Source organism: Pseudonaja textilis, chromosome 2 (genome assembly GCF_049901715.1).
Source record: "Pseudonaja textilis isolate UNSWEBS1 chromosome 2, rPseTex1.2, whole genome shotgun sequence".
NCBI classification, from domain to species: Eukaryota; Metazoa; Chordata; class Lepidosauria; order Squamata; family Elapidae; genus Pseudonaja; species Pseudonaja textilis.
The window spans coordinates 216,542,030-216,567,776 of NC_141991.1; the positions used below are offsets into that span (position 1 = coordinate 216,542,030).

General features: G+C 39.8%; 2 protein-coding genes across 3 annotated transcripts in view; one reads left to right on the forward strand and one right to left on the reverse strand.

Annotated features, from left to right (window-relative positions):
- Window positions 1-25: 25 nt before the first annotated feature.
- On the reverse strand, window positions 26-25,162 carry ARSK (arylsulfatase family member K). Of its 2 annotated transcripts, XM_026719289.2 has the most exons (8): window positions 23,764-25,162; window positions 21,978-22,107; window positions 21,215-21,374; window positions 18,167-18,449; window positions 11,511-11,682; window positions 9,111-9,332; window positions 5,156-5,377; window positions 26-601 (listed from the first exon to the last, which is right to left on the reverse strand). In XM_026719289.2, exons 1-8 carry the CDS (start codon window positions 23,941-23,943, stop codon window positions 333-335), a joined length of 1,638 nt encoding a protein of 545 aa, XP_026575074.1. In that variant the 5' UTR covers window positions 23,944-25,162; the 3' UTR covers window positions 26-332. The 2 variants fall into 2 exon arrangements, with proteins under 2 accessions (XP_026575074.1, XP_087783162.1); XM_087927036.1 differs by lacking the exon at window positions 21,978-22,107 and having other exon boundaries at window positions 23,764-23,899.
- SKIC3 (SKI3 subunit of superkiller complex) overlaps window positions 24,811-25,747 on the forward strand; it is a 50,483-nt gene continuing 49,546 nt past the window's right edge. Inside the window, exon 1 of the mRNA XM_026719130.2 lies at window positions 24,811-24,950. The gene's annotated coding sequence lies outside the window, so the exon portion shown is untranslated. The remainder of the gene's footprint in view (window positions 24,951-25,747) is intronic.

Consider the following 25,747-nt stretch of genomic DNA (forward strand, 5'->3'; position numbering starts at 1 on the left):
CATTTGCTCAATTACACTACATATGTGGTGTCATTATGTTTATTACAACACAACTGATCGCAGCATCATGTTATCCATTATCAGGTTTTAGAAGAGAACAGAATAGAATTCTTTATTGGCCAAGTATGATTGGACACACAAGGAATTTGTCTTCTTAACTAGTTTTGAATCTGACTAATGCACCTGGTTAAGGAATTGGTTGATAGGGTGAATTTATAGGGAGATGGGGGAGCTGGGAACAGTGGACAATTTTTATTTTATGTTCTCTTTTACAGCAGCAAGATATAAATTATTCAATACAATGTTTGTATGTTATCTGAAACCTTACTAATTCATTCATTAATCCATGTGTCAATGGCATGTTGATATTTCTTTGGGTTCTTTTTCCAGCTCCAATGCCATCTAAGGTTAGCTATTGTATCTGAATAGTTCTGCCCTAAACTTTGCTTCCAGCTAATAAATTGCTGTTTATTATATTGTTCAACAGCAGTAGAGACTTTTGGATAGTTAATTACATGATATAGCTTCTTGTTCAAAGATTGTGTGATTGCTGGAAACTTTGTGGCTACATCTGTTAGTTCATCTGGATCATTTGAAAGATCTACAACAAAGAAAAACAATAGGTTAAGAGAAATTACAATAAACATAAGCTTAAATTTAGAAAACTGGAATTGTGTAGTCTGATTCCAATTCAGTTAAGAAATTGAATCACTCCAATAACAATGTTAATTAAACCATGAAATTAAATTAAATGTTAATTAAATCAAGAAATTACCGTACTCTTGCAATAAACACTTCATATTTGCACTTCCTCCACCAGTTATGTTATCATATTAGAATATCAGAATCTTGCACACACACTGCAGCAACTACAGAAGAAAAGTATGCCTCTGGAATTCAACAGGATGCTTATTTGTTGGTGACACCGAATAATAGGTTGCTCCATCTCCTATCTGAACAGAGATGAGGTATATGCTGATGCTATCATCAGTTTGAGAGAAGTCACTTGAAAAGGATTTTAAATTGTATGTATCTGCTGCACAGGTATGTTATATTTGCGGGGGGTGGGGGGAAGCTATCCTCTTCCACTTTACATTCAGTCTGCAGTAAATGTAAGGCTTTATAACCATAACGGTTTTCTGAGTGGGAGTGGAAAGGAGAGTGGAAGGTGGGAGGGAAGGAAGGAAAGTTCTCATTAAAAGTTCACTGGCATTTTACAGCCTCCCTTTGAAAGTAAAGATGGGGTGGGCAAATAAGATTAAAGAGGAAGAACACTTTGATCCTCTCTCAGCAGGGTGAATTAATTCTGTAAAGGGAGGCAATGAAGGTGAGGACTTGCAAAGCTGTGGAAAAAACTGAAGTTGTTTTTTTAATGATTGAACTGGTCGTCCCTTCACAGAAGGGTTGGCTCCCAAGAAAGGGAAATTGTTGGGGATATAAAGACCCCTGAACCATTCCCATTAATGAATAGACATAGAATAACAGAAGGGACATTTAGTGTCAACTAGTCCAACCCCCTGTTTGAGTAGGAGAGTCTATTCCAAATATTAACCTCTACCTAGGATCAAACTCACAGCCTCCCGATTGTGAGGCGAGAGCTCCACCTCTAGGCCATCACACTGGTTCAATATTTTTTTTTATTAAGGAATCACAAGTTATTTAAAGCTTAGGGGCTGCGCCCTATGTTCCCTTGAAGGAGCACATATCTGCATGTACACATTACTTATTACCACAAACTGTAAAAAGAGTGCACACACTATTAAGTTATTTTGCCAACCCTTGTTACTACAGTTAAGCTAAGGCAGCAAGCTTGCACACATCACAAGCCTAGGGCTTTACGTGGCTATTATTATTATTATAATTTAAATAACCATAAATATAGCCACAAAAGATCCAGTTTTGTGACCTGTGTAATTATAGCAAAAGGGCTTATTTGGCACCTCTATAGCTAGAACTGAGTGGAAGCAGCCTTGGACAGGGCTTCCTTCTCAACCTATAGCAACACCAAGTGATTCTTTGGGGAGGGGGCAGTGGCTTTGTGTCTTTTACCCAGGACATCTGTCATGAGACCTTTCTCAACCTTGAGGGGAGCTGACCTGCTCTGGACACCAGAGCCCACTGCACATGAATTAATATGAAATAATGAAGTAACATGAAATAATTAATGAAATAATTGCCTGCAAGCAAGAATTTGTGGGACCAAAAATACTGCTTTGGACAGGAAGGCGGTGCAGGGAGTAGTGAGGATAGCAGAAAAGATCATTGGTAGTTAACTTCCTTCTATCCAAGACATAGTACATAAGCCAGGGGGTATCAAAACTCAATTTCATTGAGGGCCGCATCAGGGCTGTGGTTGACCTCAGTTTCCTCTTTGCATTGGGTAGACCAGGCCGAAGCCATGCTGGCCTAATTTCCTCTTCACATTGGATAGACCAGGCTGAAGCGACACAGGCCAGTCCCTTACATTTTCCAGGATGGCCCCATGGGCCCAATCTGACCATCTCATGGGCTGGATGCAGCCCACTGGTCTTGTGTTTGACACCCTTGATGTAAATGATGCTTGAGTAGGATCCACAGGATTGTCTGGGACACTACACATCCTCTTCACAACCTGCTTTTCTTGTTACCTTCATGGAGGAGGCTTCATTGCAGGGATGGGATTCTACCAGTTCTATCTGGTTCTATAGAGCCCCTTGTTAACTTTCTAAGCAGTTCAGAGAACTGGTAGTTAGAAGCAATCTCCTTTTGTTTTGTTTTTCCACCCTTATTACATTCCTGGCAGAAAGCCTACACTTCCTGTCTCCGGAGCTTCTGAGGCTTGGCTTTCTTAAAGGTGAAGGGTTGTTTTAAGATTTTTACACTGTTGTTGGGAGGAAATACTTCCCTGGACAATCAGCACTTTGAAGAAATAATTGAATAATGAAGCAAACCTTTTAGTGGCAGGGAACCAAGATGAGTGACATTCAGCAAGGCTTCTTGGCTTGCTAGAAAAATTGACATTCAAACATGAGTTTACATACTCTTTCTGAGTTTTGGTCTAAAACCGGTTTTTGGTGAAGGTTAATTCTGTGCTTGGTGAAATTTAATCCTGCATTTATTGATGGGATAATTTTCCCTATTCAGCTTCAACAAGCAACAGCTACTGTTGTGATTTCATTATTTGTACTTTGTTTGAATTTTTTCCTGCCTCATGGTTTCTTTTTCTATCTGGGAGGAGGTCTTCCTCACTGCTTTAGTACTATCTGGCACTGTCCTTTTGGGGTATACTTCCAAGAGGCAGGATGCAAGCTTGGCACTGATTTTTTTTATTGCCTTTCTGGGGGGCATGTGACCTTTCCTTAAATCTGGATGATTTCCTTAGGATATCTTGTGAGGTGAGTGAGACCAGCTTTAAGTAGTACAAATGGATCTAAGGATTGCTTTTCCTGGGTGTGCTTCTTCTGGAGTGCTTAAATGACCTCTCTGCTAAAGGGTTTCACTTTATGAGCAAGAGTTGGCTACTTGATAGTTATCACTGAATTTTAACTATTTTCATTCCTCAAGGTGCTCCGGCACCCTGCCTGATATGTAACTCCGGCTTGCAGATATTTTTAATCTAATGATTGGTATTTAGGGCAGCTTTTTGCAAGCGAAGAAGTTTTTTGTATTTTTGTACAGGTAACTTACAACAGTTGACTTACAACAGTTCATTTAGCGACCAATCAAAGTTACAATGGTACTGAAAAAAGTGACTTATGACCATTTTTCACACTTATGATTGTTGCAGAATTCCCCACTGTCATGAGAGGCCAGGCAAGGAGAAGCAGCCCTTGACACGAGTGATGTCGAGTTGGCCATGCCTACCCAGTCACATAACTACCAAACCACACCCACCAACTAAGCCACACCCACAGAACCGGTTGTTAAAAAAACTGAATCCCACCCCTGCTTTATTGTATCCAAAGCAGAACATTTAGATTCAGTCGCAGTTTTGTTCCACTTAGCATCCTGCTTGTGAATTCTCAAGTTTACTCTTTCTGCTATGCATTCAAAATGGACATTGATTAATATATATATGTATGGTGCAAGCATATATTGTATTTATGTATGTATATAGCGTGTGTATATGTGTGTTATGTATGTGTTTGGGTAGATATACACTGCTTTTTGAGAGCAGGCAACAGAATTTCATTTTCAATGTGGGCCTCTGTGCTTGCAGTAAAAATATAAAGTTACCTTATTTTATACACAAAGTAATAGAAAATGAAGAAGCTAAAGTGCTATGGGACTTTAGAATTCAAACAGATCAGCACCTGATATACAATATCCCAAATGTTGATAAGAAGGACAAAAAAATTTGCACAATGAACATTGCAATGTTTTTGGACAGCAGAAAAAGATTGGGAGAAATTCACAAAACATAAACACCTGCAAACAGAACTAGAATGACTACGGCAAAAGAAAACAGAGATAATACCAATAGTAATATGTGCCTTGGGTGCAATTCCAAACTGTCTGGAGTACCACTTGAACAACATCAGAATTGAAAATATCACCATTAATCAATTGCAAAAGGCAGCTTTGCTTGGAACAGCTTACATCCTGCAATATCTGTAATACCATTAAAGATCCACATCTGCTTATCCCAAGTTCTTGGAAAGGACTTGACAGATAGACAAAAATGCCAAATCTAGTCTGAGCTGTGCAACGAACCATAATAATTCTTAGATTGTTCAATATGAGATTGAAACCCACATTTATAGATTCCAGGCGACCACAATGGGTATTGGATACTCAAAAAGCACAGCTATCTTCTCTGTCTCCTACTGTAGGCAGTGTTTCTTGCATTCTTTGACCTATGTTCTCTATTGTACTATATGCTGAATTAAAACTGCATGTTGACTTTCATTGATACAGACTTTTTTCAGGCTTTCCTTTACAGGACCTTAAATTTTAATCAATATTCTTCACCCTAGATGTGCATCACTCCTCTGTTCTTTTGCTGAATGGAACAAGGCATAACACAGATGCATTATTTCAGTTTTAGATCTTGTGCTAGTACAGGGCAAGGACTGTGTAGCTGAGCCTGCATAATATGGAAGTGAATCAGCTTATTTTGATCGTTCAGATAGCATCCGAGAATAAGAATGATATTTTCATCAAATGGTAAACCTACCAAACAACTGAGGAGATACGGAGTGGCTGTCTGAATAAGCAATGTATTTCCACTTGCCAATTCGCAGCATGTAGGTTGAAGAATTCACATTGCAGCCATGAAACTCACTCAGAATCCAAGGAGGACGGCGTCTTTTAGATGGGGCTTTTCTAATATTTTCTAATATCAAAGGCATCAGTGAATATCCACTGATGGTTTTTGGAATGGGGAAACTTGCAATGTCTGAAAACAAGAGTAAATTTGATAGAAAACAATTAGAAATCTGAAATAAGCTGAAATAAGAAACAAAATGTATGAGGAGAAGAGAACAGAAATTATACCATTTCAACCACTTCAACTTTTTGCTATTCTGGTAATATTACTGTGCCTCTTTTCTTTATGTCTATTTTATGTTCCAAATGGAAGTTAGTGGCACAGTTCTATACTCAGAGTGATGATCCATTATATTGAATAGAGCTATTCTGAGCATAGGACTGACGTTTAAATGTTGTTACATTTGGTTGTCAGAAAAAATTAAAGTTTATAAAGATCTCAGTTCCATTGAGTTAATGAAATGCACCCCAAATGTATTTATTGATATGCACACAATTGTCTGCTGAGTTCATATTAATATGATCTTAACACTTATTCAAAAAAGGCATAATATTCAATTTCTATCATTAGAAGTTAACATATTTTCAGAAGATGGTTTCCAACATTGGTTCTACTCACTGGTGTTAAATTTAATTAATTAAATGTACCCATGGTTCAATATGTTAAAGTTTCTGAGTAATTATCATTATTCAAGTTTAGAAATTGGCACACACAACTTTTTATATTCCTTATTCATTAGTCTACATGGAAGTCTGCAGTAATCACTATTTTTACCATCATCTGGACAACTGAGTAAGAAAACAGAATTTCTAACATTGTTGAAGGGAAAATAGAAGGAAAAAGGAGCATTAGGCATGTTCGCCAATTTGAGTTATTTATAAAAGTAATAAAAGCAGGGTAAAAAAATAAATATACGTATGTATGAATCAATGAATACATTCTGCTGGTTGGAGAGTTGATTTACAACACACATATGGTACTTTTTTGCCTCTGTCTCTCATACAAAAAATAGTTTGACTCAACAGCCATTATACTCATTTTAATATCCATTTGCAATTTTGAAAAGTTCAGTTCAAGGAACATACTTGCTATAAAATTACTCAGAACTGAAGCTACATCAGAAGCTCTTTTAGGGCGCTGGCACTAAATGCACGAGCATCATTACATGTTTAAGGCATGAAATAGAGTGAAAGAATATCTTACAAAACAAAACAGTATGGATAAATAAAATGTACTATATATTAGGGAAAATATGCATGTTTTGAACAACCAGGATGGCTGAGAAAGTAACATTAATCATTTGCTTTATTACTCATCTAAATAAATAAAATCCTGTTGATTTGTGTTTTTATTTTTATCTTTTTGATTACAATATAGAACAACCAGGAGAACATATGGGGATGAACAGAACAGGAAAGACAGCAATTTAAAAATACAAACTTCAGGAAGATTGGGGGAGGGGGAATACAGTTGGAATCAAAAATTGCTAACTAAATTGGAGAGCTGAAGATTTGAAAGTTATGGTTCACCTGATTTGTAAAGCTCCTGTCAGAATGTAGTCTTGAAAGGACTATTTTGCAGCAAGAGAAAGCATTCTCAATTTTTGAACAATTCTTAAATCATGACTTCAAAAGTGTCAACCTGTTGAGAAGACCTAGCTCTTATTCCAAATTATAGGTAAACCTTGGCTTACGACCACAACTGAGCTCAAAATTTCCATTGCTAGCAAGATGGTTGTTAAGTGAATTTTGCCCGATTTTATGACCTTTCTTGCTATAGTTGTTAAATGTATCATTGCAGTTGTTTAAGTTAGTAACTTGATTGTAAAGTGAATGTGGCCCTGGTTGAGAACAACCAGAATAACCATTCAGGAAGCATTATTCGCGCTTTTATTGTCTTGCATCCTTGATACTTAAGGAAATCATACTAATCTCTACTTTAAAAACAAACACTAAATCATATCCGAGGCTTGGATGATAGAAACAGAAAAAGAAGGCAATTACAAGTCTGAAAGGCTTTATTAGCATATTAGATGTTTTGTATCTTCTATTAATACCATAGTGAGGCAGAGCTAAGGGCTCATCATTTAGACAGTATGTAACAACTTAAAGATTTCAAAAAGAGATTGCTTCCTTGTATAATATACCAGCGTCACAGACTGCTAACTTGAAGAATTTAGAGGCAGGAATGCCCCCCACTCCCCTCCCCAAGTGTAAAGCAGTTTATAGGCTGAAATCCAAAGGACTCCACATTCAGTTCCCAGTTGAAAATCAAAATGAATGTCTAATCACAGTGCAAGGAGGAAAAGGAGGAAATAAGAGATATCACAGGAAAACAGGTCAAGAAAGAGGAGAGTTGTTTCCAACCAGAAACAGAAATCTTCAAACACCAGGTCTGATGGGTGACTACTAAAAGTTTCTTAAGATTAGATAGTGGGCCTGGATAAATCAAGGTGTCCTGCGAAGGGCATCGTGGCAAGCTGCAAGACTTCCTCCTTAGCAGAACAGTAAGAATGTAAAATGATGATTCTGGTTGTTAGTCTGGTAGCATAAATTCTATTACCCCCCCACCCCTCAGGTCCACTGTGTGTAGGACAAAACTAGCTGCATTCTGGATTTCTGAAGCTGTGCCTGAACATCACTTTACAGCAGCTTCGAAGAGCCTGCAAAATCTCCATCTCCATGGTATTTCAGTTTCTGAGACAACTAATAGCACAATTGTTGTGGCAACTGAGAATGTACCTCACTAGGAGGAAGGAAGAATGTGAAGCAAGGAATTACAGTAACACAGGTCAGGAAACGGTATTTTTTTCTAATTGCGGAGGGGACCTAGAGCTCAGTCTTATGTAGCGGGAGTCAATGTAGTTGCTTAATTAAAGAGCCAGGCTTTCTTAATTTTCTTTCTTAAGACTTTCTTTTTTAACTTTAACCTATTAGGGCTTGGCATTTTTTCTATGGATAAAGTCTGACCTTTTACTAAAGCTATCAGTGGCCATTTACACTCACTGAGACTGATCTCTCCCAAGCAGTTGACAGCATATCAACCTCAGGTTGAGAATCTACTGTGTTTTCCTCTTCACCCTTAGAATCAGAGGAATCACATGGTCCCTAGCACTTTAATAAATTCCATCATTTAATGTTACTAAATGCTGCTAGCCAACATAAAAACAAGTGAGATGTGGATGTATTCTTAGGTCTTCTAGTTACTCTATAACTAGGAAGAGGTCTACTACCTGCCAAAGAGGGGAAGCCTCTCTTGAGGAGGTTGCAACCAGAAAGACCAGTTAGTGCCATGTCTGCAGTAAGACAACCAAGTGCCATATCTGTAGTAACGAGGGGCACTGGGTCAAATGAAAAGGTATGAAATGCTTTGAAATTTGGAAATAATAAATAGATTAGTCCTAAAACAATGGTGTCAATAAAAGCAATTGGACTGAAAATTAAAAAATACAGGTGGATATAGAGAAAGGCATTTTCTGCTGCACTGTTTTTGCCAGTTTATATCATGTAAGCACCAACCACTGAAAGGGAATTAGTTGCTAGAGTGTAGATAATTACATTAAGGATCATTTTCCCTAAAATCCAAAAGATGTAGAAAAGTATAAATTTGTTATTCAGACTCTTGGTTCAGCCTCATTCTCAATTACCTTCCTTTCCCTTCACTGTCATTACGTAGTCAACTTTAATTGTTTAAGGTCTTGGCAGTATCCTGATAACTTTGTAATTCCTATCAACTAGGATTGTCTCACAAAATTAACCCAGAAAAGACAGGCAGATGAAACAATGGCAACAATAATAGCAAAAAAAAAGGCAAACAATCCCATAAATACTAATTTTATTGCCATAGGATAAATGTTGCTTACCAAGCATGGTAGGATAGATATCCACAAGGGACACCATATTTGATATGGACTGCAACTTAATATTTGGACCCATTATAAGGAGGGGAATATGGGAACTTGCTTCATACATGCTCATTTTATAAAACTGTCTGTGTTCCATCGCAAGTTCTCCATGATCCGCAGTAAATATTACATGAGTTCTTCCAAGCAGTCCTGTTTCATTTAGAGCAGAAAGTATCTCACCTGTAAAACAAGACGAGGAAAAACATGTTAAGATGTTAATTAAATAGCACTGATATTTGCAAACATTCTGAGAAATACTTCCTTGCTAACAAGAACATTGTGTTAAGTTTCTCCCTGAAAGCTCTAAGTTTCTGTCAAAGCTTAACAATATCAAATGTAACTGATTTCCAAAACTCCATACTTGAAATACTATTTTGTAAAACTTAAGATTTAATATCTATGGCAATCCAAAATCCTAATAATGAAATAAAAGGCCTGCTCAAAGTTTAACTCCCGGGAGATTAACTCTTAGGGCCATGTTATATTTCTACCCCCCTCAAACTTTACAAACTGCATCAGAAAATTCAGCTTCTTTTAAACATAGCTTTATATCCGAGCTGACAATTAAAACAAAAGGATCGATGTTTCAGAATCATTCTAAAGTCTTGACCCATAATTATTATGTTATGAGTAGATAATTAGTAAAAGTGAACATCATCACACAAACTTAAAAGCATATATTCTAATGATAAGATTGTTTCAAAGTTGTAAGAGCAGATCATTATATTTTCTATCTAACACTTCATAGGGTTATGCTTTGCATCCTATTAATAAGTGTGTTTTTCAGTGTACAGAAGTTCTTAAGATGCAGCTCATAATGAAACACATCAATTAAATATTCCATATTACTGAACCTTACTTTAATATGATCAATTCCTAAAGCTAAGAACAGTCCTAATTAAAAACTATATAAATATGGGTTAACTTCTGAATAACTGTTTAATTCACATCTAATTTATTTCAAATGCACAATTTATGACAACCACAAAAACTGACATTTTCCTTGAGTTTCTGAATGCCATGCTGATTTTAAAGCAAGTTAGAATAATTGGAGGCCCATGAATCTATAGTAATTGAAAATCTATAGTACAAGAAAAGCAAATGTTGATATATAAGCATTTTCAGTCAAGGAGATTATAGCCAAAGCAGGATATTGTGTGTCACTCAAGTTACTAAAAACTTGATCAAATTCTTTTGGGTTTATTAGATTTCACACTTTTGTTTGTTTTCCTGCCTAATTTTCACATTTTTTTATAAAACGAGGCTGATATTTTCTGAATGAATTAACATTCCAACTTAGAAAGCAACCATTTTAAGGCAGACTCTATGCCATTATATAATTTCAAACATCTGAAGAGATTTTTCCTGTCACCTAGTCAGTGAAGCCATATACTAAACATAAGAAGTCATAATCCTAGAAGTAGTTGAAGCCACAAAGGAAATTAAAAATACAGGACTCCAACAAAGATCTTCCTCTGAAGTTTCTCCTTTTATCAAATTCCTTTCATGCAGCCAAGGGGCACCATTACAAGTGATAGGGAATCATCACCAACTGTCCTTAGCAAATAGTATGAGCCTATGTAGATAGCAAGAACCAGCCCTGATGGCAGAGATGTTTTTCTTGACCCAAAGAAATATCCTTATAGAGGATGCAACTGAAAGCACTCCAAAATATTAAGAATTTCCTTTGCTCTAAAACATGGGTGTCAAACAGGATTTCTTCTAGGGCTGGATCCGCATTGTAGTTCTTTGTGGGCCGGCTGCGGGGGAGACATTGGATGGACGCCTCCTGCAGCACTTTGCTGCAGGAGGACCCTCCGCGCCCCATTTTTGGCCTGGATGGTCTCCTGCAGCACTCTGTGCCTCCCCCCCCCCCCATGCCCTGTTTTGGATGCCAGAGGCACAGCAGGCCGGTCCTTTGCTATTTCTAGGCCGAACCCCACGGGCCAAATTTAAGCACTCCATGGGCCTGATCCATCTTGTGGGCCTTGAGTTTGACATCCCTGCTCTAATATAACCAAATAAATTGCAGATCTGAAATTGGTAGGTCTATGTATGGACATTCCCAGACAATAGCTTTGATATCATCATGTAAAGGACTTGTTATAATGCTGAGTATTTTAACATGGATGTATTGTATTTTCCATGAATCTATAGAGGCAGATACCTAAATAAATAAAGAATAAAGGAAAATGCAATATAAAATAATTTCAAGTACATTTTTGGGAGGGAAAAGCTTTCCATGAGTAACAATTCTAAAATTTCTGACAATGTACAAAAATTGCATCACTAAGAACAGGATAATAACCATATCCATGAATGTATATATTATGAAAGTAATAACTTGGTATCACCTACCAAGCATGGCATCCGTTTCTGCACACATGGCATAATAATGTGCTCGGATATTTCTGATTTCTTCCTGTGTAAATTGCCCACTGCAGTTCTTGGTGTAAGTAGAATAATAATCAGCTGGGTGCATCTCTGAAAATGGAGGCCATTTTGGAATCTTTATGGCATCATAAATCACCTAATAACAAAACAGAAATGTGCTGTATTTTATAAAATAGCTCTATTGTGCATTTGTAATTTTCTGACAATTTTCAAGTAGGTGCCAAAAGCAAGCATGCTGATTGAAAATGAGACTACAAAGAAGATTTCTCTCCTAGTGCACAGAAATGAAAAACTGAACTTTTTCTGAGAGGTCAGCTGCTGGCACTACTAGGACCCTGCAGAGCTAAATCATCCTTTTATATGTAACATTTTTAGTAGAAGAGATGAAAAAGTGATGGACAGTTACAAAGAGAAAACAGTTGTCTGGACTTTCTTTTGAAATATGTGAATGAGTAGGATAACAGCCAAAAAAACTTTGTTTAAAACTGCTCCTGCAAACTTTAATTTATTTACAAACCTAGATATGATGAGAGTGTCACTACACAGTTTGATTTTTAATCTGTATTCTTAACACTAACGGTTCAAAAATACTCTTTTTGCAATGTTACCCAGTTACAGATTCGTGTTGCTCAAAAATGTTACTAAGAACAGTTGTCCCTTCCTCTGAGGCTTACTATCTATTTTGACAAGGGGGGGACAACAAGCAAAGGAAAATAAAAGTAGGAGCGAAAGAGGAATCATATGCATTCTGCTAAATGACGCCTACTGAAACCTAACTGAAGAATAGCATGAGGAATAAGAGCTCAAAGAATTGGCCAAAAGGAGGGTTTTGGGGAAGGTATCTAGTCTGATACAGTGGTCCTCAATTTACGACCACAATTGAGCCCACCATTTATATTGTTAAGTGAGAAATTTGTTAAGTGAGTTTGCTCCATTTTATGACTATTCTCACCATATTTGTTAAGTGAATCACTGCAGTTCTTAAGTTAGTTACACAGTGGTAAGTGAATCTGCTTTCCCCGTTGATCTTGCTTGTCAGAATGTTGCAAAAGGGGATCATGGGACCCAGGGACACTGCAACCATAGGGGTGTTGCAACGGTCCTAAGTGTGAAAAATGGTCATAAGTCACTTTTTTTCAGCACCATTGTAATATTGAACAGTCACAAAATGAACTGTTTTAAGTTGAGGACTACCTGTGCAAAGAAATCCTACAATCACTGCTGTGTCTCTCTCTATTTGCATGTCCTTTGAGAGATTCTGTCTCTTTTTTTTTAATGCCACTGTCAAACTTTCAGAGATTGTAAACTGAATATTAAAATTTATTTTCACACGGTATTGCTGGTTTAAAAGAAGTTTTGAGATGGGCCGTTTGAAACTTATTCTCATATCATGTAAATGCCTCTACAATGCAGTCTCTGTCTGCAAAATCTTCCTTGCTTATTGCATCTCATGTATCTGAAAACAAACCACATGCTTCCAAGCTGAATCCAGCTAATATATTGCCTTAAAGACCATCTGCTTAGCAACACAGTGTACTAAGAGAGCCTCGTGTTGATGCACTGCTCTAAGCCGAATCACCAAAGGAACAGCAAAAAATGAATTCAGGTTAAGCTCTATTCCAGTCGAGATGGAATTCCATAGTTTTCCCATTCCAACCAGTGGGCTTGCCTTCAGACATTGTGGGTGCTCCATCACTGGGAGAGTCTGGACAACCACTTGTCTGGAATGGTATAGGGCAGTAGCCCCCAACCTTCTTTGTGCCATGGCCCGGTACCGGCATCACAAAATGATCCGCTGCCTGGTACTGGCATCCGCACGCATGACAAGGCAAGGTGAGCCGAGCGACTGGCCAGCCAGCCAGCCGTCCCCCGCTTCTCCCCGCCACCTTCAACTCCTCCTTTGTACCTTTTTTGTGTTTTTTTGTGCTTTCTTAATCTCCTCCACCATCGGGATGGCTCTTCGTTCGAAGCTGCCCCCCCCCTTCGATGAAACTAAGGCGCGAGGATTCCTTCAGGACCCAAACGCTGCTTTCCAACCGGAAAAGCTCACCCGGAAGCACTTTCTCGTCAAAACAGGCATGATATTCCCCTCTGAAAAAAAAAATCTGAAAAGTAGCCAGGGGTGCAGGGGTTGCCTAAGCACCCGCTAAGCATCTGATCAGCTCCACGCCCTGACCTCAACTAACACCCCCCCCTTCTCTCTTTCCTCTCTCCCCCACCTCCCCTCCAGGTCTTCCCCAGCGACCCCTCCCTGCACGGAAGCCTCAGCTGGTGCTTTCAGGCTCTTCCTCGCCCCCCTGCATGAGATCCTCTGAGCTGCGGGCTAAAGGCAATACGGCTCCTCTGGGCTGATTGCGCAGGCACCTGGCAGCTGGGGTCAGGCATGATATTCCCCTCTGGAAAAAAAATGGGGGCTGGCCAAAAGAGACCCCGCGCTGCGTGCCAAGAAATTGCACACACAACACCAATGCTACACACCCCTCCTTTCCAGCCGGTCAGGTGTGGATCAGCTCCGGAGCTGGGCAGCCACTTCCCTGGTGGCAGGGCCAAGGCCGCCGTCTGGGAAGTGCCCACTGCTTTCCCTTACCAGGGCCAGGCGGTGGAGTGTTGCCCTGCGCCACCTGGCCCCTGCCTGGAAGCGCACTTCTCAGCATGAGGCAGCCAGGTTGCCCAAGGAACCCGGCTGGCCAGGCAAGGGGAAGGCAGTGAGGGTCCTGCCAGGCTGGGCGGAAAACTCGCTTGGCAAGGGGCTGGGGAAGCCTGCGAGCGGAGGACCAAGTGCACCAGGAGGCAGAGATTCGTCTGAGGCCGTCAGACGGAGAGACGGCTGGTCTGTGGCTGCCCAGCTCCCTTTTCCTGCTGCTCAGTGGCCTCCGCTTGCACCGCCCGGGCTCCACTCAGGTGTCCGGCTGGGGCTGTCGAGAGTTGCTACCGCCGGTGTGGCTCCAGTCCCGCATTGCCTCGGGAAGGGAAAGGCAAAACCAGGAGCCGCTGCGCCTGAGCCTCCGGTGCTGCTGCTGCCATTGCAAAGCACCACTGCGGTTCTTCCTTTTTGCCTTTCCCTTCCCGAGGCAACACGGGACTGGAGCCACGTGGAGCTGCACTGGGCAGTAGCAACTCCTGACTCAGGGGGCCTCTGAGGGGAGGGGAAGGAGGAGAAGAAAGGGGGGGGAAAGGGGGGCGGGGCTGATTCCCCCCCAAAATCGGAATTCCGAAGAATATCATGTCTGTCAAAACAAGATGGCAGTGCCCAGCAAACCGGCAGCCCGGCAGAAAATGATTCACAGACCGGTACCGTTCCGGGGCCCAGTGGTTGGGGACCCCTGGTATAGGGTTTCCTGCTTGGGCAAGAGGTTGGACTAGAAGGCTTCCAATGTCCCTTCCAACTTTATAATTCTGTTATTCTGTACTGTTATTCCACACGTCAGCAGAAGAGTTAGCAGCATGTAGCCGTATGTATCAATAGCAAATTATGATATGGAAAAAAAAATACAAAGACACAGTTTACATTTATTTGGGTTGCATTGTACTGTCATGATGGCAGTCCTACAGTTCTAACTCTGCTCAAGTTGCTCCAATTAGACAGTCAAAATTTGGATCAATCATTTACACTGGAGGTGGCACCACAAATATATAAAAGTACTGTGTTTGTCACTAGGCAACCTCATAGACAGAAAACATGATGCGGTACTGATTTATTCAGTACGGCTCCAATATACTTAGATGAATCACTATAGCAGCTAAGAAAAAACAGCAATAACCTGGAGGAATAAGCAAGTCATGGGGCCTTGGAGGAAAGATTACTTAGCCCTGAGACAAAGACACTCAAAGTAACCATGTCTTGATTTGTTTAGAATAAAAAGGGACAGAGAAACACTTAAATAGGCTTTTTGCGACTTTCTGAAGTAATCCAGATTGAAGTAACTGATTGAAGTCCATTATGGGTATGTATCCTTCCAAAATGATTTTAAAAATCCTTCTGAACACTGCATGAGAAGGCATCACTGAGCTATCATTAAAGCAGTCTGGGTTTTTAAAGTCTTCCAAAGGACCTTGAAAAATAGTTGTCACTGCTTTAACAGTCATAGAGTTGACTCAAAGTAGTAGCATTTTTCTTATACTCATGCAGAAATCTGGAAAAGCTAGGCTACTTGAATGAATAATAGAGAACTCATGCAAAGTCCAAAGCATTTCTCCAAACCATTTTCGAACCTTGCAGGGACCTAACATACTTGTAGAACAACAATCCTAGTTCTTCCCAATTTAAGAATGTTCAGAACTGAGAAACACTAGCGAAAATAGAGCTAAATTTACATTGTAAATTTACAATGTCTGGGTTAAACATAAAAAAATACTACAGTTATGAAAATGCTGTAAGAAAAAAATATGTAGTAACGATTATTTAATGGCTGACAGCTCACTAAAATTCCTGTCCTAACCATAAAAAAAATAAATATGTTAAGTGAGGATGCTTCTGTGGAGAAATCGTTTCATTACACAGTCGCAGTGCCTTTCGACAGCAGGAGCCATGGCAACAGGGCTAGAGAGTGTGGTAGCCATTGTAAAACATCTGGGAATAGTTCACTTGGAATACAAATAAACAGGAGCTTTTGACTCCTCCTCATGAAAATAATAGCACTAACTGGTTTTTATTCAAGAAAACAGCTGGATTTTTCCAGCATTAAAATAAAAAATGTAAAATGTAAATGTAAAATTATATTTTCCTGCCCTAACAGACAGCAATTTCCATAAAAAGAGAAGGCCTTGTAGTGTCTCTAAGTAAGATCAATCTAATTGTAGCTTATTATACATAACAAGAAACAGATTGGCAATGCAAAGTCTATAATAGTAAACATCATAATTGCTCAGTTTATAAAATGACATTATCACATGCAGCTCATCCTAACTGTGGCAGCTGGTTCCATTTTTTTATTGTGGGAACATAGCCTAGGGGACTACAAGATCAGCAAAGTTTTTCATCTCAAAGATTATATGGGCATCAATCACTAGTCAATACAATGTATCCATTGCCAATTTAAATCCTATAAGATTCAAGCACACACACACTCACACCACTTTTCAAAGAAAATGCTGTTACTACTATGCTTACATGATGTCTAACCATTCATACTCCAGCAAATGTGGAACAATCATGTTTTCTGGTGAACCACCATGTTTTCTGGTGAAGCAAAATGCATTGGCCATACTCATTCCCCATCCTCCTCCTGTTTTCCATTAGTGACTTACATTAAGCAAGCTTCCTATACAGCTCTTTAACTTGTTGTACACCAGGGGTGTCAAACTCGTGGCCTGTGGACCGGATGCATCATGTGCTAGACCCGCCCAGTTTAGTGAAGGGGAAAAAATCCTGATACGTCATGTGACGCCACTGAGACACTGCAAGTTTACACCCCTGTTGTACATAGTATATGATGGTGGTTGGATCCAGATTTAGATGCTTATAAGATTGTTACCAGTTATTTTCCCAGTACTTCCTTCAGTCTCCTGATGCTGTTGTATTATTCAGCAAGTAGCACTCACAGCAAACTATCCTGTCAGTATACAGTAGGTGTTTCAGAATCACTGGTGAAACAATTATGCTAAAATATATTGCTAGAGCAAGGAGCTCTACTATTGTGGCCCAACAATGACCAACAGAGCTGGTAGCAGATTCAGACAGTGAGGAGTTTGGGGAGGAACATGGGCCAGTCTTGGAGTCTGGGGAAGGCTCTGAGGAGTGCTCTGCATCAAAGGCAGAGATGGGGCCAGGGTCATCTGACAGTTATCAGCTGCCTTCAGAGTCAGACCTCAGTAAGGCAGAAGAACAGCTAGAGCCTGTTCCCAGTGTGCGCATGCACAGAGTTGCCAGAAGAAGGGAACAGCTAAGGAACAAGATCTGACTTGGGAGTAAAGCCACAGGTGGATGGTGAATGGCCCCTCTCCTAGAGAATAAAAGAGGAGCGAAAGGGGAGTGGAGCTTTGCAGGAGATAATTAGTTCATTCCGGCATGCTTGCCAAGTATTGCGGTGTCTGAAAGATATTGACCTGGCCACTCTCCAAGCCTGATAAAGGTCTGGAATTGGGAACTATCTTGAAAGACTGTTGGCCGGGTCTTTGTTGGAGAGGAAATTCATCGTAAATTAAATAAAAAAACTTGGCTTCGTGCTTTTGGGAAAGCCTAAGTCAGAGTACCTACTTGGCTTCCAATAATCTATCCCAGGTCATTTTAGAAATGCTGGCTTACAATCACCTCAGATCTTCATCTAGGCTAGCTAAGGGATTCATTGAGTCATTGAATCCAACACTTTTGGAAAATATCAGATTATGGAAGACTGATCTAGTAGCATGGTCAAAGTCCCTCAGCCAGAGAAGCTCACTGGATAACTTTCGGCTAGTTATTATTTCTCAGTCCAAACTACTTCACAGGATGTTGTGGGGAAAACTTCAGAGGAGAGAAGGTTTTATACACTACCTTGAGCTTCTTAAGAAAAGGAGTGCCATAAATCAATTAGTCAAACAAATGAATAATAAATATTAGACTGAGGTTGATTTATGTACCAATAAAGAGTAAGATGACAAAGAATTATTAAATCTTTTTCATATGTTATGTATATACATACCTTTTGTAGCCAATATGGAGATGTGAGAAATGTGGATGCCCCGTAATTTTCTCCTGAGGATGGTGAAGGATATGGATGAGGCAAATTTAGTCCGAGGTACAGAGCAAAGGGCTGTGATAGTTTAGTTGCCTTATTTTTTATCCAATTTGCTGCTTCTTCAGTAACCTTCCAATCTTTTTGCATAACTCTTATATATGTCTTGTTGCCTATGAGTTTAGCCACAGGCCTGCCTTCTTGCTGAAGCAAAAAATCAACATTTCTGGTCCAAGCCTCCACACGGTTACTGAAAATAAGAAGAGCTTTCAAGGTATGCTTTTGAATTGTAATTGAATGCAAATTACCCAAGATTATGATGCTGTCTTGTTTTTATTAACTATTGCTGCAGTTTAAAAGGTTAGGCTGCACAGTACATGTATATATCACCAAATTACACGTTATTCCTATGTCTCTCACAGCAGCTATAGAAGCAGAAAGTAAAGGTAGGAATGTATGAACCTGAAGCCAGTTGTGCTTCACAGAATCACAGAACTATAAAACTAGAAGGGACCACAAGAATGATCAAGTTAGGCTTTCTGCAACATTCAGTAAAACCAATTATAGCAAGGTTCTTCCTTGTAACAGCAAATGTAGGCCAATATATGATTATTCAGTTCACGCAACATGCCAAAGTAGATGGTGTGCATTGAAATCATGGGACAGACTGTGATTTTAGAGAAATATTTAATCTATCTATGGCTACAGCTAGAATTATCTATGGCTTTGTTTCATTACTGACCTTAGTCAAATATCATCCAAACCTGACTAACAGCCAATGGAGACTTAAGCTATTATTAGTTTCCATGGAAACAACATAAACTGAAAAGTGACTATAAAACAAAGCAATTTCTGAAGATTTCTGTCTCAAACTTTGTTTCATCCTGCATCCATATATACATTTTCCATTCCTCCTCACCCCCACCAAAAGTGCTAGGCAAAGTATTCAACTTCCCTGTTATCCCTATTCTGTTGTTGTTGTTTTTATCAAAAATTGAACAATCTCTACTCCAATGAGGGTTTTCTAGTTACCACAACAGTCAAGTGACCTTCATCTTTGCTAAAAAGTGATCTACTGTATTTCATCACATCATTCAACCCAAAACCCTTAGAAAGATTTCTGCCAGCTTTGTTAGTGGCAGTTTCCCACAGAATTCCCAAATATAGGGATTTGCATGATTGGTTGTTATTCTATTTAAAAAAATATATTTGGAGTTATCCTTTCTGGAATAGAAAGACGTTTTCCTATATTTATTTCTATTCTGCTTGATTTCAGAATGAAAGGGTTGCTTACAAAGCAATCAAAACAATAGGGCAGGATACGCAAAGGATACACACCATCCAAGGCCCTACGGCTTTACAGTAGGACAAGTTAAGGGAAAGGATTAGTGGATTCCCCTGGTTTTGTTTCCCTTCAGTCTAATAGCATCTACCTATAAAAAAAACAACCATTAGTCACTCTCCCTAACATCCTTAACTTGTGTTGGGGCAGGGCTAAGTGAGTGTAGACAGATTATTTCAATAGCAGCTTTATTAATTAATTCTAAATCCATTTTGAAATTAATATCCACATAATCACTGTATCTAAATCACTCTTTTGTCTGTTACTTTATGTTCCTTTTAAATATTAAGACATCAGCCAGTTTCATATGTATATCTAGTATATCATCTTTTTCCATATCATTCTTGTAACTTGTCAAATTTAAATATATATTCAAATCAATTTCAGTCTTAACCAATATAGCTTGTTCTTTGTCTGTGACATCACTAACACACTTCTATGGTATCAGATATTATTAAAATCAATTTCTGATGCCGATGTTCAAAGATATCCTTAAAAATATCCACCATGAAGGTATTTTGCTGCATTCTTTGATAACAAGTAAAACTTAAGTATTCTTTGTCTTTAATATTTATGTTCTTCTAGTTCCCTCTAGTGTCCAACCTTCAAACTCCCTTTCTATATTGATTTTTTTCCAAAGAACTACCTCATCCAAAAAATTATGGGGAACAATTCTTAACTTTAATTTCAAATTTTTATTCCAAGTCAATCTAAGCCCATTTTTAACTCTGTATACTATTTTGTTGTTTATTCCAAATGCTAATGTTTTTTCAAGTTCTTAAAACTGTATTTAAACTCCTTTCTCTAAAGCTAAGGAAGAGTTTTCCCTAGTGAATGTAATAAAAACTTGTACTTCTGAAGGGTCTTAATATTTTCAAAGCAATAAAAAATAGATCCAAAGATAATTAAGAAATGAGTCCTGGTCAAGCTTTTTTCCAAGAGTTGCGTTATGAGCAGCTGAGAGTTGAGCGATATCATCAAAACACAGTCATGGGGCTCACCAGAAGTCACACTTAAACACTGATTTTTACTTCCCTGAAATTCTCAAGAACTGTATATGGCTCCAAAAAGTTTGTTGATGTTATGCTTTCATTATTTATACCACTATTCCTACTACCACTGAGCAAATAGGTATAACAGACTGGATTCTATCAGGCAATAAAATCCCTCTTTGTTATTTTTTGTATTATTAGGACTAACCTAATATCCAGATAAGATTTGTCATAAATAATACATAAAGTATGAAGCTGGACACCAATTGCAACTTTGAGGAGTGTGAAATGCCAAATTAATAAAAAATATATGAGAAGCATTTTCATACATACCTCCTTCATTCACTTCATACCATGTTTCATATAAGGCACATTTTTAAAAGGTAGAATGTTTAATGGTAATGCCACAGCACTAACAGAAGCAAACCTCTAATTCAAAGTTTTGTTTAACCATAAAATAGAAATCATTTCATGAGTCTGAAGTAGAGAGGAACAGTTCGTCACAGGAGTTATTCATTTTAAGAATTATATCTGAAACAGTGAGCCTTTGACTATGAGACACTTTGTTTTCATGTTGAAAGATAGGAGCACTGAAAAGCATTTAATCAATAAAAAGAACAACAATGAAATTATTGAGATTTCATCAATAAACTCTAGATATATATTTCATTCTTTACTCACCTTAATGAATGATGTCCAGAAGTATAATCTAGTTTTCCATATTTTTTAGTATAGTAACCTTTCTTTTCCATAAGGTCCATCCATGTAGTATAATTTGGATCTAAGCCCTTGAAGTTATTCCAAGACTCAGTTAAGTGAGTAAAAAGGCCACTCCACATAGCTAAAAAAATATTAATAAAACAATTTGTTTATACAACTGTTTTCTTCACTTGATATAATTTGGAAGGCAGCCCATAAGGCAAGTGACTTGTGACTTTGAAGATAATTTTTTGCCACTTCTATGGAACAATACTGTGCAAGCTCCCTGTGAACTCCTATAGTGATAGCGAACCTATGGGATGTGTGCCAGAAGTGGCACGCAGAGCCATTTCTGCTGGCACATGAGCCATCAGCTCCACTGCACATGAGTGTGCATCTCCCACCAGCCAGCTGATTGTTGGGTATCTGCTGCTCATATGCAGGGGGTGGGGCGCACATGGAAAATGTGCGCAGAGGCGCGGGGCACACAGGGGTTGCATGCATATCGCAGGGGGCGTCATGTGCACATTGCATTATGGGTGCAGGCACATGTGTGTGCACATGCGGGTGCACGCACGCACTTTCAGCATGCAAGGATGAAAAGGTTAGACATCACTATCCTATAGCATGAAAATCCATCAAAATATTCTCTCTCATTTCTCAAGGAAGGAATATATTTTCTCTGTAGGTCCTTTATTCTTGTTCTGCCATTTATCCAAATATTTCCTTTTTTGTATAACTTTACCTGCACGGGATGGACAGCAAATGGGAGAATTGGTGTAGGCATTAAGAAAGAGACTGCCTTGCCTCCTCATGAGTTCTATAAAAGGCAAAACTACTGTTTCATTTTCTGGGGAAAATGTTAGCCTTCCATCCTGCAGGGAAAAAAAATGACTTGTGAGAATGCATTTGGAGATTAAGGAGTATTACAAATCAGTGGTGAAAATGCGTAATTTATGTATTGTATTTATTTTTAAAATTAAATATTTTAGGTACGTTTTTAGGGAGAGAAGAGACCCAGTTTTATGTAGGGGTTAGGGCACCAGGGTAGAAACTAGGTGAGTTCTACCGTGTTTCTCACAAAATAAGGCCGGGCCTTTTTTTTTTTCTTTTTTTTTTGACCCCTGAAAAAACAGCTAGGTCGTCATAATTTCCTCCCTCACCTAGAGCGGCCCATACGCACGTACCTCGCCACGAGGCCGCTTCTATCAGCCAACAAAAGCTCCCCAAAGGCAAAGTCCCCAGCCACTTCAGGGCATGACATGGCTGCCCATGTCCCCTCGCCATTAGGCAGTGTCTTTTGGGTGATGGAAGCTCCCCAAGTGCAGTCACCAGCCACTTCAATTGGCCGGTAGAAGTGGCCTCGGGGCGAGTGCACACACACACACACTCCCCTCGCCGCGAGGCTGTTTCTATTGGCTGATTGAAGTGGCTGGTGACTGCACTTGGGAAGCTTCCATCGCCCGAAAGACACTGCCTAAAGGCGAGGGGACACGGGCAGCCATGCCACACCCTGAAGCAGCTGGGTACTCTGCCTTCGGGGAGCTTTCGTCAGCCGATAGAAGCGGCCTCACGGCGAGGGGAGTGTGTATGTGTGTGTGCACTCGCCCTGAGGCCGCTTCTACCGGCCGATCGAAGTGGCTGGTGACTGCACTTGGGGAGCTTCCATCGCCTGAAAGACACTGCCTAATGTCGAGGGGACATGGGCAGCCATGCCACGCCCTGAAGCGGCTGGGAACTCTGCCTTCGGGGACCTTCTATTGGCTGATGTTCTATCGGATTTTGTAAAAAGCACCTTTGGGTTAAATATTGTGTGTTTAAAAGCTTTTGTCTTTCTGTAGGATTCCATGAGAGCAATCTGACATGTGCACACGCAACTGTCATTTTTGCTAGCAACTTCATGGCTAAAACATGTCTATTTTTTTTCTAACCCTAATCTTCTCACCATTATTTAAAAACACAGAAAAACTTGCAAAATCTCTCAACCTATTATTTTATTAATTGTGTTGGTAGCCCCCTCTAGTGTACACAAATAACTGTCTGAAAAGTTTGCACCACTTGTTTCCTCATTCTCACTGTTCCTATCTTGGAAAAGCATGGTAGCTTTATGCAACTTTACTTGGAAGTGCATTCCACTGGTTCAATGGGAAAATGTTCAGTAGGATTGCAGTTTACATAGTGAATATACTCAAATTATTTGGATAAAATTTAGCAACTGAGTTCACATTCAGTGCTAATGATGCATTAGGTTTCTGCTTCAAATGGGAAGAGACAGAAAGGTGAAGCAGCCAAGAGATATACAGTAGGCCAACTCTCCAGAACATGGGACTCCCTGATATGAAATTACATCTTCCACTAATCTTCTCCTACTATGGCCAAAGAAATTACACTCCCAAAATATCTGGAGGGCATCACACTGAGGAAGAGGTCAGTAGCTGAAAATGAGTCTTGTGTCATCTTTTCCTTCAATCAAAGTCAGTAGAAAAACAAAATTGTCTAAATGGCCTGTTAAAATAAAACAAAATACTTACAAAAGAATCGCACATCACCAGCACAACATTAGGCTTTCCACAAGTACCACAGCTCTCTTTAGGATGGAGCAAAGGCCTCGCCTTTACAGGTCCCCAAGAAACAAATCCGACCAGCAGAAGGCACAAGCTAACTATTATATAGTTTGTAAAGCAAGCGGAGTTTCTCCCCCCTTTCCCCATTTCTTCTTTTACGTTCAGAGCAAAGGCTCCAGCCCCTTCCTTTCAGAATTCCTTCTCGGAGCCATTTTCATTTCGCACACAGGCAGATCTTCACTTGACTGAGCCTGCCAGATGATTCATTCCACAGCTGGAAAGCTCGTGATCGACAAATAACACCATTATGCCGGGGGAAAAAAACATTTGCACTAGGGAAAACTACCACTCCCATGATAAATTTTGGGAAAAAATAGTTATTAAAGCCAATGCTGAATACATTGGTAACTGAATGCGCTGAAGCGGTCTTCCCGTCCAACGTTTATGAATATGCAAAAAGCTCGTCCTTTCTTACTATGCGAAAGGCGGGAGAAACGGGAAATTAAATAAATCAAAAATGAGGATCGAACCATAGTGTAATGCGACGAAGGAAGACACGGTGTAAATATTGGACCAGGGACCACTGTTTGTGAAGAGAGGAACTAGCCATAGGTTATAATAAAATTAGGAAATCAGAATACTTGTGCAGTAATGTCGTTCTGTCCTCGCCACCTAATGATAGGATCCAATGTGCAAGAATATATGCTTTGTGTAGAAAAAAAAATGAAATCAATCCTCAAGGTGAAATTTTGCAGCATAATTCCCCACCCCACAAACGACTGCGTGCATTTCTCGCAATGCAATCCAGTAGAGTGAAGAAAATCAGTAAAAGGAAAAGTACATTACATCCAGTAGTAAAAGGGAATGTATTCTCCCCAAACAAGTGAAAAGTTCGAAGCTGCGTACAATGAGACTAACTGCGTGGAATCGAACGGTGAACCACAACTCCCATCACCACCGCGAATGCTGAACCGAACAACCTCGCGTGGTTTGCCCTCTGACGTCAGAGGGAAAGGGAGAGAATGTTCTAAAAAATAAATAAATAAAAACTCAGCGCGCTTGCGCGTTTTTTTGGGGGTGGGGGGGCGAATTTCAGGAAACCATTCTCGGTGGCTGCTGGTCCTGGTAGTTGTGTCTGGGCGCTGCGACAGCCGGTGAGTGTGCCCGTTGTGCGGCCCCGGGCGAGGCTGTTTCTTGAGCCCTCGAGCGCGCTTCTTCTGCCCTTGTGCCAGGCTTCGGCTTCTTTGCAAAAGGAAACGCGATGAATCTCGCGCTTGACACCGATTTGTGATTTCGTTGGCGGAAAGCGAAACGATCGGGCGCGCGGCGCGGTTCTGAACGCCCCTTCCCACCCGCTCTTCCATGTGTCCGCGACTCCCTTTTGCTACGTGGCCTTTGGCCTGGTCGTCTTAGGGTGGTTCCAGTCAAGGCTTCTTTTGCACCGGTGCCATGTCGCATTCGCCCAACGTTTAGTGTAACGGCGCTTCCCGTTTATAATTCTCCTGTCTTTCCCTGTCATTTTTCTTTCCCCAAAAGTCTATTGAGATAGATCTTCATAAAATATTTAACTGATAAAAAGACATTTATTGTGCAGCTGCCCTACCTATTGCTTATTGCAAGCAAAGCAGGACATTTCTGCAATAAAAACTTCGTCTGGAAGATCCCCAAAGAAGCATGCTGAATCCTCATTCTTGGTTATAAACTTTACATGTAGGGTACATGTCATCATATTTGCCGTGTACTTTTCAACCCGTGCCTTATATATTTTCCTTCCGTACTTGTTTTCTGATAATTATTTTAGACTCACTGCAGACAGAGACATTTATTTTATTTTATATGTAATTGTGAAGGATGTTATGGGCATTTTTTAAGTATAGCTATCGATGACTGATGACCTTACTCTGTGTGATTATAGCTGTGTTTACAAGTGTTGTGAAGCAATTATAAATTC